At 58.2% G+C, this 18538-nt stretch overlaps 1 protein-coding gene across 6 annotated transcripts in view; it reads right to left on the bottom strand.

Moving 5' to 3' along the window:
- Positions 1-18538, bottom strand: part of LDB3 (LIM domain binding 3) — a 58276-nt gene extending 39738 nt beyond the window's left edge. For 5 of the 6 annotated variants that reach the window (XM_082673941.1, XM_082673942.1, XM_082673943.1 and 2 more), the window contains exons 1-6: positions 18394-18538; positions 18181-18296; positions 8673-8824; positions 8115-8190; positions 2548-2570; positions 1269-1472 (exon numbers count right to left, since the gene is read on the bottom strand). In XM_082673941.1, the coding sequence (XP_082530067.1) occupies positions 1269-1472; positions 2548-2570; positions 8115-8190; positions 8673-8824; positions 18181-18273 (548 nt within the window). In that variant the 5' untranslated portion in view covers positions 18274-18296; positions 18394-18538. The remainder of the gene's footprint in view (positions 1-1268; positions 1473-2547; positions 2571-8114; positions 8191-8672; positions 8825-18180; positions 18297-18393) is intronic. The other variant, XM_082673944.1, reaches the window with a different exon arrangement.

The following is an 18538-nucleotide window of genomic DNA, read 5'->3' as shown; positions in this document are numbered from 1 at the left end:
GCAAGCAACCATCCACCCCCTGGTGGCCCGAAGGAAGTACTGCGCGCCTGAGAGGGCCAGGCTCCTTTTAACCAGGAGCGCCAGTAAGTCCACACCACGTTCCATCCTTTGGCCTCTGGAACCTGCACTTTATAACCTGCACACTCGTCATGGCCACAAGGGTTGGGCTCTACAAAGGCCAAACGCTATAGGAGTTCTCCGGGACTTCTGAACGCCTCTATCCCTCTTACAACATCTGTTTTTCCTAGTTTCGGAAAAAAGGACAACCATCATTTTAAGATTTCTTGCCTTCAATTGCTGGAGATCCTGACTCAGGGATAAGATGTTACCACAGAGATAATCAGTTCTGAAAGTCAATACTAACAGTATTTCCAAGTAGAATACAGTAAGGGACTCTCTGCGTGTGTGTGTGTGTGTGTGTGTGGAAAGGAAGAGACACACAGAAACAGAAAAAGAGACAGAGAGATAGAGACAGAAAGAGAGACATACACAGTAAGAAAGAAATACAGAGAAGAAACAGAGACTAAGAGAAACAGAGACAGAAAGAAATTCTGAAAGAGGGAGAGAAGTCCACATTAATGTTTGTACTATTACCCATTTCATCCACAAATGATTTTCAGCCAACTCTTTCCCTACTCAGCCCTCAAGTTCTTCAACCATTGCTAACAAGCAAAGTCAGGAACCAAGGATGTCCTAAGTCCCATCGCCCTGAGGCTGAGCTTCCCTGGGGCAAACAGGAGGAGGCGAGTGCTGGGTGCCCCCCGGCTCTGTGGCGGGGCTGACTGTCAACAGCACTGTGGATGGCTGGTCCGGAGGCCCCTTCCCAAACAAGAAACCCACTCATGAACCTGAATTGCCCTCATCATTGGAAGAACACAGCAACTTCCCCCCAAAGAATGGCTTAGTTGTGAGAAGCTGAGGTATCCAGAATGTGACCCTGGTTAACAGGATTCCAGAAGTCTCTTTCTAAACCAGCCCCCTCATGGAGCCTGGGAAAATGCAGAGGCTGTGAAAAGCACATGCTGCATTTCTCCACGCTTCTCCTAAAGCTGACCATGAGATTGACTCTGAAGAGAGAACACCACGTTCTGGGAGGCCCGGGCGAAGGCTGGCTCTCCTGCAAGGGCTGTACCCTGGGAGGATCAAGACGATGGAGGACAGCTGGTCCCGATGCCCAAAGTCTCCGATGGCGCCCAGTGGCCCGGTGCCCTCCTCGGTGATGACGAGGCGGAGGCATCGAGCGCCAGTGGAGGAGGGGAGGCGCTTACCCACTGAAGTCACTGCCCTGGGCCTGGGCCTGCCCGGCGATGGCGTCCATGATGGCGTCCTGGGAGTACATGCTGATGGGCGTGTTGTACTGCGCGTGGATGATGGTGGCCTTGCCGCCCAGCCCCTTCACCTCGATGGGCTTGTGGGTCGACAGGGCCGAGTCCTTCAGGGCGCTGGGGTTGAAGCGTTCCTGGTAGTCGGCGCTGGGGGAGGGGAGCATGGAGCAGGGGAGCGAGGGAGGGGGGTGGAAGGAGAGAAGGGGCAACAGGTGGTGTTACACGGCTCAAGGTGAGGGCTGGTGGTGTAGGGTGTGGAGAGAGACCTCCCTAAGCCTGATCCCAGGAAGGCTACCCACCCCCGACCGACGTGGGCGGGCTGGGTCTGGTCGGGAAAATCCTCTCACCCTCCCCAGAGCCCTTTGCGGAAGGCTCTTCTTGCCCGTCTCCGCTTTCCCAGCTCCCTGGAGGCCCCGGCTCAGCCTGAGCTACCGCCCAGGGTCAGCAGGGGCGCCAGGCACTGAAAGCTCTCTCACCACACCCGCAGGGAAGCAGAAACGGAAGGGGGTGCGGAGTGGCGGTTGGGATTAGGAGACAGGAGCTGGGCCACGCGTGAGAGGCAGCGGCAGCCCAAGCGGAGTCCAGAACGTCCAAAGGCAAAAAGCAGCCCCACTGGGCACCCGCAGGGATTCTGAGCTTGGTTCCTCCACGAAGGGACTCATCATGGGTGGCCCGGGGCTCTGCTCCGCCAGACTCTTCAGTGCATATGCTTCTTCCTCGGAGCAGGGCTTGGGTTCTCAGGCGCCCCCGCCCCCATGTCCAACTTGCTGGGTGGCCCACCAGCTTCTACCCATGGAGGCTTTTCCCTTCAACAGTTAAGCGTGCTCCCCAGGCAAAGACAAGGTCAGGTACAGCCCTTCTGAGTGGTCCGGCCGGGCTGGAAATGTCTTCAGGCTCTCCCAGAACCGGCGTCAGCACGCGCTCCACCCACCGCCCACCGGAGCCAGCCTGCGGTCTAAGCAGCTGCAGCAGCTAATTGGGAACACGGTGGTCCGGGGCATCTGCCGGAGCCCCAGCGCCCCTCCCCACTGCCTTCACTCCATACTCGCAGCTCCACACACATGCAGGCTCACTCAGGGACACAAATGCACCCCCATTCACGCATGCACATACACGTACACATGCCGCTGACACAGACGCACGCTGCCCAGTCCCCCAGACACGCTGTCGCATGCTGGGATATGCAGGCAAGCACACACACGTGCTTTCCTTTGATACTAACTTGGCTGGAGAGTTGGCTACCACCTGGGGGTGGGGGAGAGAAAAAGCAAAGAAAACAGGGCTATCAGAGTGAGGGTCCTGCCAGAGGGTTTGAGCGTAGGGACCTAGGGATGGTCCTCAGACTGGCCATAGTGGAGGCAGAGGCAGCCCAGACTGGCACTGGGTGAGGAGAGTGCGGAGTGAGGAGGGGGAAGAGCTCAGAGTCCCGATCACAGCCGCTCAGTGTGGGTCAGAGATGCCAGCTGCAGCGTAGGTCCACAGTACCTGAAGCTTTGCCAGGGAGAAAGGTTTTTTTGTCCATCGTCATAGGTGCTCATTTACCATGTACATGAATGTCCTACATACACCTTGTCTGTAGACCCCGGCGAGGAAGCTGGAGATGGAGCCCGGACTAGTGATGGCTGCTCCAGGAACGGCCAAGGCCCCAGGTGCCTGCTGGCCGGATAGTAGCTCTGGACTTACCCTTGTTTAATGGGGGACAGCTCCAGGAGTTCTGTTCCCTGAGCAGGAGTTGCAGTGGTGCTGGGGTTTGGTTGCAGTGGGGTTTCACACAGCCCTGGGAGCATGCTCTCTTTCCCAGAGGAGGGTCAGGCAGCCCTGGACACTCCTCGCGGGGCACAGTAATAAGGGGTCTGTGCAGTTCCCAGTAACTGCCCTTAAAGTCCCTGTGGATGGGCAGTGAGGCAGGATGGAGGAGTGAGGAGGCTTGGGAGAACTGCAGGTCCTGTACTGCAGGAAAACCGCCGGACAAGGCAGCCCAGCTTGGACACTACAAGAGGGACCCCACCCTCACTCTTATCTGAGAGCCAGCCTCCTGGAGTATCATCTCCTTGAGGGAGGCATTGCCTGCGTTATGTTTCTTTAAATGCAAATTCCTTGCAGTGGCAGACCCTTGTCAGAAACCTGAGGGGAGAAGAGTGCGGAAAGTGGTGTCCCTTTCCCCACACCCTGCCACTTTCCCATATCTGACCACTCTGGGCTCTGGCTGGGAGAGCCTGGGCCTCAGCTGGCCTGGCCCTGGTCACCCCTTGGCCATGACCCTGGGGATCCAGACCAAAACCAGGGAGACCCCCCCATCCCCACCCCCACCAGTCCCAGGCGGCCCAACTCCGTCTCAGGGCTGATAAAATTCCCTCTGTCCTCCCAGGCTCAAAATAGCTGTAAGTGGAGCTATGTTAGGAAAGGACCATCACAGATCTCCAATTCCTTCTCCATTTTTGGCCAGTGCTGACAACCGCAGGATCAGCTCTTGCCCGGACCAGCCCAGTGCCCCCTGTAGAGGGCAGTGCTGGCCTCAGGGGCTGCCTATGCCCTTCCCTGCCTAGGTAGCCAGCTCCTTCTTTGGCATTGATTCCTGCCCCCTGCTTAGCGTCTGCCTGAGGACCCAGAGGCTGAGATGCCTGCAACAGACAGAGCTCAGAGAGCGGCAGCCAGGTCTTGGGGAGAATGAGACAAAGATGTAAAAACGCCCCGGGGGCCCTCACACCAACTGGCCTGAGGGACACTGCCCTTCAGTACCAGCCCCAGAGAGGACAAGGATCAGGGCCTGCAGGCCCGGCTGTTCTTTCGCCCCCTCTGTTCCCCTCCACTCCTCCCAAGGGCATACGATCTGCCAAGGGATCCCCTTGAAGCTCCCCAGAGAGAGAGAGTATGGGAAGGAGCTTCCTTCTGCAGCCAGACAGGACAGAGCTCAAATCCTGACCCTACCTCTTCCTAGAGCTGTGACTCTGGACAAGTTACCCACCTGTCTTAGCCTCAGTCCCCTCCTTCATAATACCGAGAGGGTGGTGCCCTCCACAGACTGAACAGAATCCTGAGTGTAAAGCCCTCAGCATGGGTTGTGTGTGTGATGAACACACATGGGGAGTAGCATTTGCCAACCCTGTCTCCTGTGAGGCGGCGGCCTCAGCCCTCGGCTAGCCCAGGTCAGAGGCTCTGCCCTCCCTGCTGGGACCGCAGCGTCAGCCTTCACTCTGAATGAAGCACGCACCACATTCCCTCCCTAGCCCGTCTTCCCTTTGAAGAAACTGTTGGACCCTGCTGCTCTGAGTGTCAAGTAATAATCTAACACTCGTCAGGTTCTGAGCAGCCCTTGTGCCAGTGGGAGGGCTTGTCGGGAGTCGGGAGAAACAGGGGTGGGACAGGCAGGTAGGTCCCTGGCTCCATGCAGGGAGAAGTCAGACTGACCTGAGTGCCAGTCCTATCTACCACTCGTTAACTGTGTGACCTTGGGCAAATTACTTGCTCTCTCTGGGTTTCTATTTCCCAGCTGTAAAATGAGGGAATGATGCCCCCCTCTGAAGCTGCTGAGAGAGTTGTGTTAGATAAAGCATATGGATTGTTAACCAGCCCCCAGCCTCGACGGAGGCCTCCGTGAGGGAAGACCTTACCATCACTGCAGGTGGGCCCCATGGAAGTCCAGGTCCACCAGAGCATGACCTCCCTGCTGGGGGCCGGGCCAGAGAGAACCAGGAAGAGCTATCAGCCCACCCAAGGCAGGAGAAAGAGTCCGTTTCTACTCTGTCTTTCCCCGAGCTTTCTGGCAGAAGCCCCTTGCTGGAAAAAGCCTGGGGGTAGAAAACTTTGCCATCTTGGGCCAGGGAAGCCAGGGTCCAAGTGCTCACACCGTAGAGCGCCCAGCTTCACTCGGGATCCCAGAAAGAGCTATGGGATCCGGGGGAGCTGGGGATCCCCAGGGGAGCAGTGAATGGGCAGAGCACAGATACCATGTGCGGCTAGGTCAAAGGAAGGGTGTGGGCTTGGATCACACCGACCTGGACTGCAATGCTGACTCATCTGTGTACCTGTCGTTTGAGTCCAGGCAGCGATGGCAGGTAGCACGTAGTGAGTGTGCCAGGACAGAGCTCAGCACTGTGCACGTGTTATCTCCTTCAATCCTCCCCATAGTCCTGAGATACGGACAGTCTCATGGAAGAGCCCTGAACCCCTAGCCGCTGGGCCATATGCCTTGACTCAGCCTGCTTCGCCTCCAGCCCAGAGACGATTGTACCAATTGCATGGGGCTATGGAAGAAGTTACAATGAGATAACAGACCTTCAGGACTTGGAAGCTAATATGTGCTCTGCTGGGAGCCTCCCTCCCCTCAGCCCCTCCGCAATGCCCACCCTGGCTCTGGCTCTAGTTCTTTTAACTCCTGTGCTCCAAGAGTACCATGAACTAGACCTCGGGGAGCAGGGGGTGGCCTGCTGTTCTCCTGCAGGGCCCCTTTCTCCTCAGGGTCCTGCTCCCTTGCTTCCCCACCCTAGCCAGGGTCAGTCCTGCCAACCCACTCCCCTCACCCTATTGCCCAGTCTCTCTGTACCCAGCTCAGGTGCTCCCTCCTCCAGGCAGCCTTCCCAGACCACTGCCAGACCTAGAGAACTTGCTCTCCCACCTCTCAGGACTCCCAAAGGGGTGGCAACCAGCCTGTCCCTTTGCCCCAGAGCTCCTGGAGTTATTAGGCTTTGTCCTGATGTGAAAGTTTTAGGAGTCAGAGTCTCTTGTATTCAGGCCAAGCTTGGCCACTTAGTAGCTGGACAGCTGGACCTCGACTTAACCTTCTCTGAGCCTCAGTTTCCCTCTCTGCAAAATCCGACACATCGCCCCAGGTTGTGTAAAGCAATGATGGGCCCGGCTCATGGCAAATGTCAATAGGATGATTGATTTCACTGCTCTTAGCCTGCACTGCCTCATGGGCTTGGGGCTGGCCAGAATGAGGCCAGTTCCTCGCTCTGACCACCTGACCAGGCCTCTACGAGCACTGAGGACCCAGATGGCCCCTGACCACCAGTGGAGAGCTGTGAGCCCATTACCTACCCTCCTAGGAGTCCAGCACCTGAGGCCTTCCCTCGGAGGCTCATCTGATACAGCTGAGCCATCTCCCTCAGGGTCTCTGCCGAGTACAGGCCAACGGGGTTGTTATACTGCCTTGGCTGGCTCGAACCCTGCGGGGCTTTCGGGCTTAGAGAGTCGAGGGCCCCCTCCAGGTTGACCTTGGCCCCCGGGCTGCCCCATGGAGGGCCAGCGTCAGAGGCCTCCGTGTGTGAGGAGAAGACGGAGGTCTGAGAGAAGGAGGAGCTAAGGGTCTGCCCGAGCTCCAGGTTGCCTGGGGTGCCCGGGATGGCCCTCGCCTCGGGGTTGGGGCTGGGTGCTGCCAGGCTGCTGTTCGTGTCCAGAGCAGGGTCCTGGCCCGGGGCAGCACCATGCAGGGGAGAGAGAAGAGAGGAGTTAGAGGCCACGCCCATCCCAGCGCTTCAGCGTGAACCTGAAACAGAGGGGTTAGTGCGAGCGCCTAGCAGCCCACCACCCTGGAGCCTGCAGCCCACTGCACTGAGGTCAGGGTAGGGGGATAGAAAGGACACCTGGAAGAGAAGGGTTTTGCCAAAAAGAGCGGGGTGAAGCTCCTGGCCCTGAAGCTGTCATCCACCTGGACAAAATGCAAAGCCCCACACAGAAAGCTAGGCCAAGCCAGCCTGCCAGCAGGGCTGGAAGAAAGGGGGTGCGGTCTCAGGGAATTGTGGGGAGACCCCTCCATCCTACACCTGTTCCCCCTTCCCCTGAATGGGGGCACCTGGTGAGCACAGCCCTGCCTCCTGCTCTGCTGACCCCACTCTGCAATGTCCCACATGGCCGGTGAGAGGGGGCCTTCTGGGCTGGTGGTGAACAGGCAGAGTAGAGGTGCAGAGGGGAAACTGAGGAAGGAGGGGGGCTGACATTTGCTTCCCTCAGTCTGCCTCTGCAGCTTCTCCCCAACAGCCCTCTGCCCATTTCCTCAATCTGTCACCCACCCCAGACCCCCCGTCATCTTCTTCTTGTCCCCTCTCCCCACCCTGCCCATCACCCACTCTGCCCCACTGGACAGGGAGGGTCAGTATGAGGTCCTGCAAGGAGGGGTGGAGAGTGGTGGGAGTGTGTAGTCCTGTAGGAGCAGTGGGTAGGCCTCCCATGCTCCGGGTCCCTCAGGGTTGAGCTGCTTAGAGGGAGCTGGGAAGGGGCCTGGTACCTGCTGGCTGCACCAGCACTTCTGAGTGTGGTATAGGAGCGTGCAACTGGGAGGAGAAAGGGAAACAGGAGGGAGAGAGCCTGTGACACAGGAGAAACCCTGAGGGCCAGCAGGCCCCCCACGCCTGGGAGCTCCTCCTGGGGTGACCAGCTCAAACTGGGGCCTCGGCTTTCATGCCACGGTCACCCCCCTCCCCAGTGCCCTCAGGAGGATGAGGGTCAGAGCCTTGTGGGCACTTGTCCCTACTTGGCTGGGAGAATGGGACCTTTCCTGAAAACACCGCTGCCTAAGGGGATTTCCTGTCAGCCCGCCCGCGAGGCCCAGGGTGTTGGCTAGGCACCCAGGCGGGCACCCCTACATGCAGCATTTTACGGGGCTTGAACGCTTCCCCCCAGGGGGTCTGCGCCACCTCCCCGGCATCAGCCGAGGCAGGGCAGGGCTGGGGCCGGGCTGATCCCCCCACCTTGCCAGAGTCAGGCCAGCCGAGGGGCAGGCAGGCAGACCAGGGGCTGCACTCTGGGAACCACGGCCCAGAGTGGAGCCTGCCACCCACAGTCAGCACCTACCTTTTGGTGGGGGATCACAGGCAGAGGGGACTGGATCGGGGGCGCTGCCGTGGAGATGAGAATGGGACGCTTTGACCTGGAAAAACCAGAAATGAAGACAGTTGCCATTGGGTCCGGGAGCTCCTGCCTGAGAAGGGCTGGAGAGGGGAGAACATCCGGAACCCAGGGAGCCAGGGCAGAGGACCTGGGTGTCTCCTGGGCCTGACCAGCATGGAGAAGTCACGGCTCTGGGGTACTTTGCAGCCACGGGCCTCTGCTAGGTCTCAGGGAGGCTGCCTGTGCACAGAGGAAGCAGGGAAGACCCTGGCTTCCAGGCCCAGCCGCCCACATACCAGCAGCACCGTTATCCACCCTCTCTGAGGCTCATCTGTAAAGTGAGGCACAGACATGGCAGGTGCTTGATGACTTGGGCCTGTCCTTCTTCTGGTCCAGAGGCTGTCCTCACTTCCCTGTGCGGTCGGGTAGCACAAGGCTGGGTCCATGCTGGACAGCTCCTCTCCCAGGCCCTTGGTGCCCACACCCAACCTCTGCCCCCTGCTCTGGAGAGCTCCCACCTACTTCTGCAGCGTGAGACTCAGGTTGTAGCTGGCAGACTTGATCTTGTTCTGGGCCTCCAGGTGGGTCATGGTATCTGTGTTGACGCCGTCAATGGCCACCACAAGGTCACCCGGGCTGAGCTGGGACTGGGCGGCCTTGCTGCCCGGTGTGATCTGAGAGGGTAGCAGATGGGAGGTGAACGTAAGAAGGGTGACCTGAGGATGGGCCTGTCCTCAGGGAAGAATCACCAGGAGTCATCCAGTAGAGGCTTGCCATTTTGTCTTTCATTCACTATGACCACCAAGCCTGCTTCCTTTTCCTGGCGCAGAGCTACCACATTTCCTGGTGCTTTGTATCTGAGCGCAGCCATGAGATTAGCTCTGAAATCAATGCACACCACTTCCAGGCCTGCCCCTAGCAACCATCTTGCCATCCTGCACTCTCTCTGCTTGTCAGCTGACTGGATGCAGAGGACCCAGAGGAGGACAGCCAAGCCACTGTCTGCAAGGGACCTGGATCATGGAGTCACTGCTTGGAGGGGAGATGACTAAGGAGCACTGAATTGGATGTTGCATGAATGAGAAATAAACTTCCACTGTGCTAAGAGAACTGGGGGTTGTTTGTTACACCAATCAGCCTACTATAACATCTGCACCTTGAAAACCCATGGCACACTTTCCAGGCTCCAGAAGAGTTCAGCAGCTGCTAAGACTCCGCACCACCATAGAGATGCTGCCAGGCCAGTAGGCCGGCCAAACGTACCCTCACAAAAGCATCCTAGCGTAAGTGTGTCGTACTCTACTGTGGCAGGTGTGCAGAGAGGGCTGGCAGGGCTGTCGGGCCTGCTTGCGGGAGCAAGGTCAGCTGGGACATGGAGCTCAGTGCTTTGTGGCTGGTTTCACATTTCCCAAAGGGGAGGTGCAGATGTGGAGGCCAGTTCCCAAATCTTGCGCTCTAGTGACATTACAGAACGCTAGAGTCTGGGGGCCCTACCCCCAGTGTGATCACATAGAATGTCATGGATGTGCCACCCCACCAACCCCCCATGCAATGTCCGGAAGACCACACTCCCAGTGAGCACACTCCCAGTGACATGCACAATGCCAAATTCTGCATGTCCAGCCCCCAGTAATAGCACCCTGAATGCCATGGTGCCTCCTATGCAGTGACATCCCATGAAATGCAAAATTCTGGAAGGCCTAGTGACGTCACCTAAAATAGCTTGCGGGCCGGCCCCTAGTGACATTACGTGGAGTGTGGTGAGCTTCACCCCTAAAGGCGTCTCGTGGGATGTCGTGGAGACCTTGGCTGTACCCCCTCCTGACATCACACAGAATGATTTTATAACCTGACCCCCACGACATAGTGTGGAAGCGCGCTGTGACATCACATGGGGTGCTGGGCAGGGCTTGCCTCCAGTGACATCATAGGAAAGAGGAGCCCCTGGGAGTCACCCCCCACCGAGCTGTGCCTAGAGGGTGTCCCTTGGCTTTTCCTCCCCAACATGCCCACCAGCCTGTCCTCCTGGCTTCTCTGGGCACATCCCAGTCACCTTCCTGGCTATACCCCAAGGACAAGGCTGGCTCCTAATGCTGGCAGAGGCCATTTTCTGGCCCAGGCTTGGGGACCATCCTAGAAGGAGCCCAAAGAGGTCCTGGGGACAGTCCCATACCCTGGGTGCCAGGCCTCAGTGGGCCTCTGGCCAGATTCTGGCCTCTCAGACATGGATGGAAACTTCCTGCCAGGCCCCTCAGAGGGAACTCTCATCGTAACCAGAGCCCTGCAGTCACCAGCCTTCAGCCCATTTCCAGACAGGCTCTACAGGGTGGGCCAGGAACCATGTGTGTTAACCCAGTGATTATAGCAAGACCAGGAGAACTCTTGCCAGTTGCCGTTGACCCGCCAATTTCAGACCCAGGAACTGTGGTACCTTCTTAAACACTGGCCACCTTGTGCCCTGAGCAGCCTCCCCACCGCCCCTGGAATCTGCTGGGGTGAGGCCAGGACAATAGAGAAACAAATGCCTTGATTGTCAGGAAGCCACATTGTCCGGTTTGCCAAGTCCCGCCTACTCTCCAGGCTCCCGTAGGGGCATCTTGGAAGCGCTCGGGCCATCTCAAAACACACGTCGCCTTTATCCCCAAATCAATGGCCGTACAGAGCCTCTACTAGTGACAGGAGTGTGTTGTTTCCTTTGATTTAAGCGGTTAAGCAAAGGGTAAAAAACAACAACAAAGAAAAGCAAAACATTTTCTAGGCTGAGAGGGGACTCCTGAGGGCAAACTGAGTTGCCCAGCCAGGCCTGTCCTGCAAGAAAATCACCTTTCCCTACACCTTCTAGCTTCATGTTCAGGCCTCTGCTCTTCGGGTATTTTATTATAGATACCTTCAAACACAGTAAGGCAGAACTAATTCTACGGGGAGCACCCGAATACCCACCACCGAGGTTCTACTGTAGCATTTCACTCAATCTGCTGGTCAAGTGTCCATCCCTCTCTCCATCCATCAGTCCATATTATGTTTGAAGCATTTCAGAGAAAGTGCAGACGCCAGGATGCTCCCATTCAGGGTGAATTGCGCCATGCCTCTGCTGTCTTGGTGGACTGCCCACAGGGCTTCCCCACAGCAGGACACCCCCATGCCAGGGCTCCCTGACCCAGGGCTCCCCCAGATGCTTCTAAGCATCCGCAGAGAAGGGGGCCATCAGCCTGCAGCAGGGACCTCCCAGGCAGGACAGCCACAGACCCTAGACAGAGTGGAGGGCCTCATGCCTGCAGAGGTGACCAGAGCTGTGTCCAGGAGATCATGGGTTAAGTGTGAACAAGGACACCAGAATGACATCCAAGAGAGGCTGGGGCCAGACCAGCTAGGGCAAACCACGGGGCCATCTGGAATGCCCTCCCTTCCAGGCTGCCTCGAGGACTTATTTCTCCCTCAGGCATGGGTTAGCTAACATCATACCTTCCCACAGGGCTCCCACCTTCCCCTTGCCTGGCCCTGGCCGGCTCCCCTTCACCCTCAGGTATAGACTGAGCTGATCCTTTGCCCAGGGAAGAGCCCAGGCTCCCCCAGGCTTGGTCAACAGCCAAACCCCCTGAGGAATTTGCCACCAGGCTGGCTCCAGCCTGCCCCTGGCGCCTCTCCTTGCACCTGTGTGTGCTCGTCAGGGCTCAGCTGGCCTGACCTTTGGCTGCCCTGAGCAGGGTTCAAGACCCCTCGGGCTGGTGGGGTGGAGGATGCTATAATCCTCTTGTAGAGAGGTGCTCTGCTAGTTCTGCCCAGGTCTCCCTAGAGAAGGAGGCAGGGACTCTAAGGAAGTTGCCCCTCAGCTCTGGCCAAGGGCCGTCAGATCCCTCCTCGCTCTGCAGGAGCAGCCTGCGTGGCAGAAGGGTGTGGCCACCCTTGAACACTTGCCCAGAGCCCAGGGCTTGTGAAGAGTGCGGTCCAGGTGTGAGGTACCCATGTACCCCTGGTCTGACTCCCTAGCCCCCTCCCTCTGCTTTCCTTGTCCCAGAAAAGACCCAAAGCTCCTAAATCCTTGGAGGATTTCTTTTTCTTTTCTTTAAAGTCTTTCTAGCCCCTCTGTAGCATTTGAAAAATTCTTTGTAATGATTGTTTCATTCCCATTTCACTTTTCACCTTTTCTAGTCACCAGCCACCTCTCCACAGGGAACCCAGCCATGGGCAGAGCTCCAGGACCAAGGTCCTGTCTCGGAAGCCCCTAAGGCAGGCTCTAGGTGTTTGGGGGCCAAGATTGCCACCTAGCCCACCCTCCTTGCTGGGCCATGGTTTAGGGCACCTCAGAGGGGGCACAGGGATAACCGGTGCCAGGGAGCAGCTGTGGCCCCCGTGACCTTCGGGTGCCTTGGGGGGAAGCAGTAGAGCAAAGACCATGGACTGTAGTCTGAGCCAGACCTGAGGTTGCAGTGCCAGCCTCCAGGACCTCTGCGTAAAGACAGCCATGATGCCTTTCTCCCGGGATTGTGGAGAGGATTTCATCACTAAATAGGGCATTATACAAAGACAGTGCAGAGCTGAGACAATTTCAGGGAAGCTCCCAACCGAGGAGGTGCAAGTGCTGTCCCTGACCCCTTCCCCGGGAGGTGCCAGGGGTTGGAGTCTGGGAGGCTGCAGCCCCTGCCTCCAGAGGACACAAGATCGGGGGCTGGCAGCGGGTGGTGTGCGAAGGGCCAGCCCTGACCGATCAGTCCTGAGCCAGCGTCCTGTCCCTAGAGGGGCCTGAGCATCAGCTGGAGGGGAGAGAAGTTCTGTCCAGGGTCCCAGGGAAGCAAGGCACTGGCTGGGGCTCAGGCACACCCATGCCCTTGGCTCCCATTTCCCCGGCTCCCTGGCAGCAGAGGGGGCCACTGGGCTCCGCAGAAGGTCCCGGCCATCACTCCTAGTGCTTAAAGGCAGACAGGTCCCTGACTTCCTTTCCCTCTAGACCTGCCAGTGTAGGTGCGGCAAGGGATGGGAGCCAAGGGCAGGCAGTGGGTGCTGTGGACTGTGCAGCTTCCAGCATCTCCTCCTGACCTTCCCAGGCTGACATCCCAGGGGATTTCCAGGGAGCCCTAAGTGCATTTTACATTGTGTGATTAAATTACTGTCATGCCATGCTCTGTTCCCTTCCCATCTGGCCTCCCCTGGGGCCTTGCTCCGTCCCTTGCCCTCTCACTGGAAGCTTCTGTCTTCCCATGGCCCCTCTCTCCAGCCCCACCCTGGCTGATAAGAAAGCCAGAGTCTTATCTGTGCTCAAAAAGCCTCTCCTTACACAGAGGACTTTTAGGGCGGTGAAAATACTCTCTGTGATACTATAATGGTGGATACACGTCATAATACATTGGTTCAAAACCATAGAACGTACACACCAAGCATGAACGCTAATGTAAGCTATGGGCTCTGGGTAGTAATGGTGGCCAGTGTAGTTTCATCAGTTATAACAAATGTACACTCTGGAGGGGGACGTTGGTGATGCGGGAGGCTGTGCATGCATGGGGGCAGAGGCGTTATGAGAAATCCCTTTATCTTCCTCTCAAGGTTGCAGTGAACCTAAAACTGCTCTCAAAAAGTTATCTTGGGAAAAAAAAGCCTTAGCTGTTCCAGCTGGCTCCTGCCATGTTTCTCTCCCTTTCTTCACCACCAGGCGAAGTGACCAGCAGGTCTGGCCTCTACAGTCTCCCATCCCTCTCACATCAGCCATCTGACGTTGGCCCCCACCACTCCACATACCAATGACTTCCCTGTGCCAAAGCTAGGGGTCACTGGCCCCCTCTCTAGCTGACCACACCCTTTCCTGGCCTTCTGAGTCTCTTTCTTCTCCTCTTGTCCCCCAGTTCTAGGTCCTGGATGGCAAAGTCTGCTTCATGCCACTTAGAATGGTTCCTGGGAAGAGGTGGATCCTGGCTTCAAAGGGGTGGAGAAGCTGTGTTTGGGAATGGAAGGGCCCTGGGTGGGGGCCTTTCAATCATGGCTAGCCCCTGGACAAGAGGGAGATTCAGGGAACTGGGGAGATATCTCCCAGAGAGGACAGCTGCCCCAGCAGGCCCAGCAGACATCACCCAGGAAGCCCTGCCCTCCTCGCACTTGCTGCCGTCTCACAACGTCTTCAGCCCGAGGAGCCCCCCGGGGGCCTGCCAGTGAAGTTACTCTTGTCCTATGTCCCGGCCCAGGACCTCAGAAGGCCCTCTCCCCAGGGCCCAGCCAGCCTCATGCCCACTCACTTCAGGGACCTCCCGGGGTCAGGAACAGCTCTGTGCACCAGGGAGAAGAAGCATGCTGGGAGAGGGCCTGGCCTGGGAACCTCTAAGGATGTATTCCCCAGCGGTGGGCCACTGTCTGGTTACCTTCCGCATTCGTTCATTCGGGAGCCAGCCCCGCAGCAGCCCTCCAGAGGCTTGCCTGACCTTCAGCATGGCTATAAACAGCACTTGCTGTCAGCACTGCTAGGCGCTGCCCAAGAAACAGCACCATGGCCTCAAAATTCCAGGAATCACCAGTGCAGCTGCCCCAGAAAAATCTCAGCCTGTCCCTCTTCCCCTCTCGGGGACCCTCTGTCCTCTGTGTCGCCACCATAGCCAGGAGAGTCTGACAAATACTGGAACCGAGAACAGCAAAGGGGCAGAGGTGAGCCTGCTGGGCCTGTGGATAAGGCCGTAAGGAGCGGAGGCCTTGGAGCAGAAAGGCAGGACCCCCCGGGCCCAGGCTCAGTTCCACCACTCCCCCATCCTCACAAGCAGCCCATGTGGAAAAATAGGTGTATTTTCATAAGTGCACATTAGAAAGAACTCTCACGTGTACTTTTACCGACGTACCATCCCCATTTTACAGATGAGAAAACTGAGGCTGAGCAGGTGAACTGACTTTTCTAAGGTGACACAGCTGTGAGTACCAGAGCCAAACAAAAGCATACGTCGCTGCCATAAAATCAAGGGCTGCAACTCGTGCGCCAAGAGGCAAGGCCCCAGACCGTGGCCCTGGCCTCAGGCCTAGCTGCCCCAACAGGGGTGGGGGCTGGGCCTTTGGAACTGTTCCCTCTTGGCTGCTCCCACCCCTTCCCCACTTCCTGGAGGACTGGCTGGGATTGGGGGAGGGTGGGGGTGGGAGGGCAGCTCAGGTTGCAGGCCCAGCCACACCTGTCCAAGATAAATAAAGGCATTTCCCCTCCACCCTCAGAGTCTCCCTCCTGAACTCATTTCTCTGTGGGTCCTCAGGCTGAGACCCACCGAAGGGAGGACTTGAGGGGCTGTTACTGCCCCAAGGTTGATTCTGTGGGGCTGGTGGGCAGGGTGGGGTGGGTACAGGGGCTACCACCCAGGCTGCACGTGGCCAGCCTTCTTACAGGAGGAGCTGCAGCACACAGGGGACGGCCCCGCGCAGTGCTTTTCTACTAGCCCCTAGCCAGAGGGTGAGGAAGCAGGCATGGGGTTACCAAGGTCACAGGAGCGCATGAGCAAGTTGGAGCCTCAGTTTGCCCGGCTCTGAAGTGAGATGCCAATCCCAGACCTGCCTGCCTGACCACCTGCCTCAGGGTTACAGTGCGTGTGCCCAGGGGTGCCGGCCCCTGCTGAGAACGAGCCGGCCCCGCCTTTGCGAGTCCCCCCACCACAATACGTCACTACTGCCCTGTCACAAAGACCCAGGCCAGGACATCTACTGGCCCTCTGTGGGAAGCAGGTCAGGGCTGCAGTGGAAATAGGATTCTTCCAGAGAGCTCTGGCCTTGCATCCCCTTAGGGGAGAAGTTCCTGGTGCAGAAGGACCTGGAGCGCCCCAGCAGGAAATACCACAGCCCTGTTGGGAGGGCAGGGCTAGTGCCCCAAGGCCTGCCTGGCCAGCAACGCTGAGCCTGGGACGCCCGAGCCCAGGGCATCAGCAGCACACCAGAGGACTTATCAAGCAGCTCCAAGCCCTGGGAAGGCCCCAGCGCCCAGTCCAGCTGGTTCCATGGCCTCAGTGATTTGGGGGCACGCCTCTGAAGGGAATTGAGAGACCCATCCCCTGATGCCCTGCCTGAGCTGCGGGTTCTATTTTTAAAAGTCCCCCCTAGTCGTTGGCTCTAGTACATCCCAATACACCCCCTGCCTACAGTGAGGACATTCTTCCTGCTGTCTGTCTAGCTTAAGGCCTCTGTGCTGCAATTTAAGCCCTGGGCTGGCTGGGGCCAGGTGGCGCATAGACCCCGGATGAGGTCATCGGCTATCCTGGGTGCCACTGAGCCAGGAGGCTACTTTCCACCAGGTGGAGGCCTTGAGGATAGTGGGGCTGGGGGAGATCTAGGCTCAGTCCCAGGCGTGGGAAGCTGGTGGACCCATGAGAGTGACGGTGGAGGGTCCTGCCTTGTACAGGGAGGAGACCTGTAACCAGGGGTGTGGGGAGCTGTGCAGGGTCCTGGGGGCAGAGGGGGTGTGTCTGCTGGGGCTCAAATGCCCCTGTGTCACCATATCATCAGACTGAGTGTGTAAGTCTCTGGGTGCCCTTCTAATATGGGACCCTGGGGTCTCCAGGGCAGTGGGTCTGGAGACGCAGGTTGGAATAAGCCAGACCTCCCGCAGGATGGCGGCCAAGGCCTTCTCCCTGGACTAGAGCCAGGCCAGCACCCCAGAGGAGTTGTGAGGCTGTCGTGAGACTCCCATAACACCCCTGAGTGGAGCTTTCCATCTTAGGGTCCCCCCAAGTGTCCACATTTGGTTGCATAGCCAGGACTGTGCCTCCAGTGGGGACATTGGCTCCCTGCCCCCTCTGCCAAGCACCTTTCAGGCCTTCCCTGGCTGCCCACTTCAGTGCCTCCCCACCACCCTCCCCGTCCCACCCTCAGGCCCAAGGCAAGTCTCCATGCCCTGGAGAAGAAACTGTCTCCCTGTCTTCAGGTGAGCAGTGACCCAGACACCCCTGCCCATCCATCACCCTCCAGTGACAGCCTGGGGCCTCAGCCTGCCCCCTTGTGCCCACGCCAGCACTGCTGGGGCTCAGTCTCAGCAGACCCCACCAGGCAGGGGCTGTGATTGCCCTGGCACCTTTCACAGTCCACCCTGAGCCTTGGGGCCTTCAGCGCCCCTCTGCTGGACTTCCCTTTACTTGATAAGTGTTGCCTGAGCACCTACTATGTCCTAGGTACTGGTCTAGGTGCCAGGGACACAGCAGTGTTTAAAACAAAGTCCCTTCTCACAGAACGCTTCCTCTCAAGCAGATCTAGCTTCTTGCTTCTCTGTACTTCAGTGTCTCCAGCTGGGCAATAGAGTTACTCAGACAATCTCCAAAGATCTGTGACCTTCCCCTCAGGCAGTGCCATTCCCTGATCACAGACACTGCAGAACACACAGGCCATTTCCCCAGGTGAGCATGGCGAACCAGACTTGAGACGGGCAGGCAGAGCAGCTGTAGGTGAATGGCTAGGACCTCCAGCAAGCGAGGAAGGCCCAGCTCCGCGAAGCCAGCCAGTGTGAGGTCCCACAGCAGCCCCGGGAAGGCGGGGGTAGAAGGCGACTGTTATCTCAGGTCTGGGATGGAGTGGATGCAGGAGACCGGTTACCAGCCCAGCCCAGCTCCGAGCCCTGATAGCAGGGCAGCCGAGGTCAGCAGTCTGTACATCTAACCGTCTGCCCGCCTGTCACCTGACCTCTCCATGCTAGGAGTGCTCTTTCCCCAAAGCAGCTGCCCTCTTCCAGGCTTGGGGGGTACCCTGAGCCCACCCTCCCGGAGAAAGGCTTAGGAAGGCCCTGTACTTTCTGTCCACCTGCCTGCCTGGCCTGCAAACTTGGCATTTCTTCCTCTGCTCAGAACACCAGCCGCTTGCCCATGTTTCATACTCATAATAGGCCAGTCAGCGAGGGTGGGCAACAGCTGTGGCCAAGACCAGGGGCCTGTGGCCGGCAGTATCCAGTTGGGTCCAGTCCCACCCCCAGACCAGGAAAGCGTGCTCTGCTTTCCAAGAGCCTCAGGGAGGACAGACAGATGGAGGGATGGACGCACACACCCTCCTTTGAGCATGCCCCGCCCCTGTGGGTTCTAGGCTGTGGGCCGTGCACACTCACCCGGGATATGGTGAGTGGCATGTTGAAGTCCTTGCCCCCCTGCAGACGGAAGCCCCAGGGCCCAGGCCCGGTCAGGGTCACGCTGTAAGACATGCCGGTGCTGACAGCGGCGGCCTCTGCGGATGAAGGGAGAAGAGTAGAGTGAGAGGACCCTCACGCACCCTGCCTCCCCAGCCCGTACCTCGGCCCCTGCCCCCGACCCCCCGGCCTTGCCTGCTCCGTCCCTTTCTGCCTGGCCGGGCTGTGTGCAGCTCCTGAGAGGCTCCTAAGAATAGCTGGGAACGAATGCCATCGACACTGATATCTGCCCTCTGCTGCTCCCATAAATGGACTGTAACCCTACACTGTGCCCGCCCGC

Source organism: Grampus griseus (assembly GCF_964374135.1).
Source record: "Grampus griseus genome assembly, chromosome: 16".
NCBI classification, from domain to species: Eukaryota; Metazoa; Chordata; class Mammalia; order Artiodactyla; family Delphinidae; genus Grampus; species Grampus griseus.
Note: the sequence above shows the minus strand (reverse complement) of the source record. Positions and strands in the feature narration are given on the sequence as shown.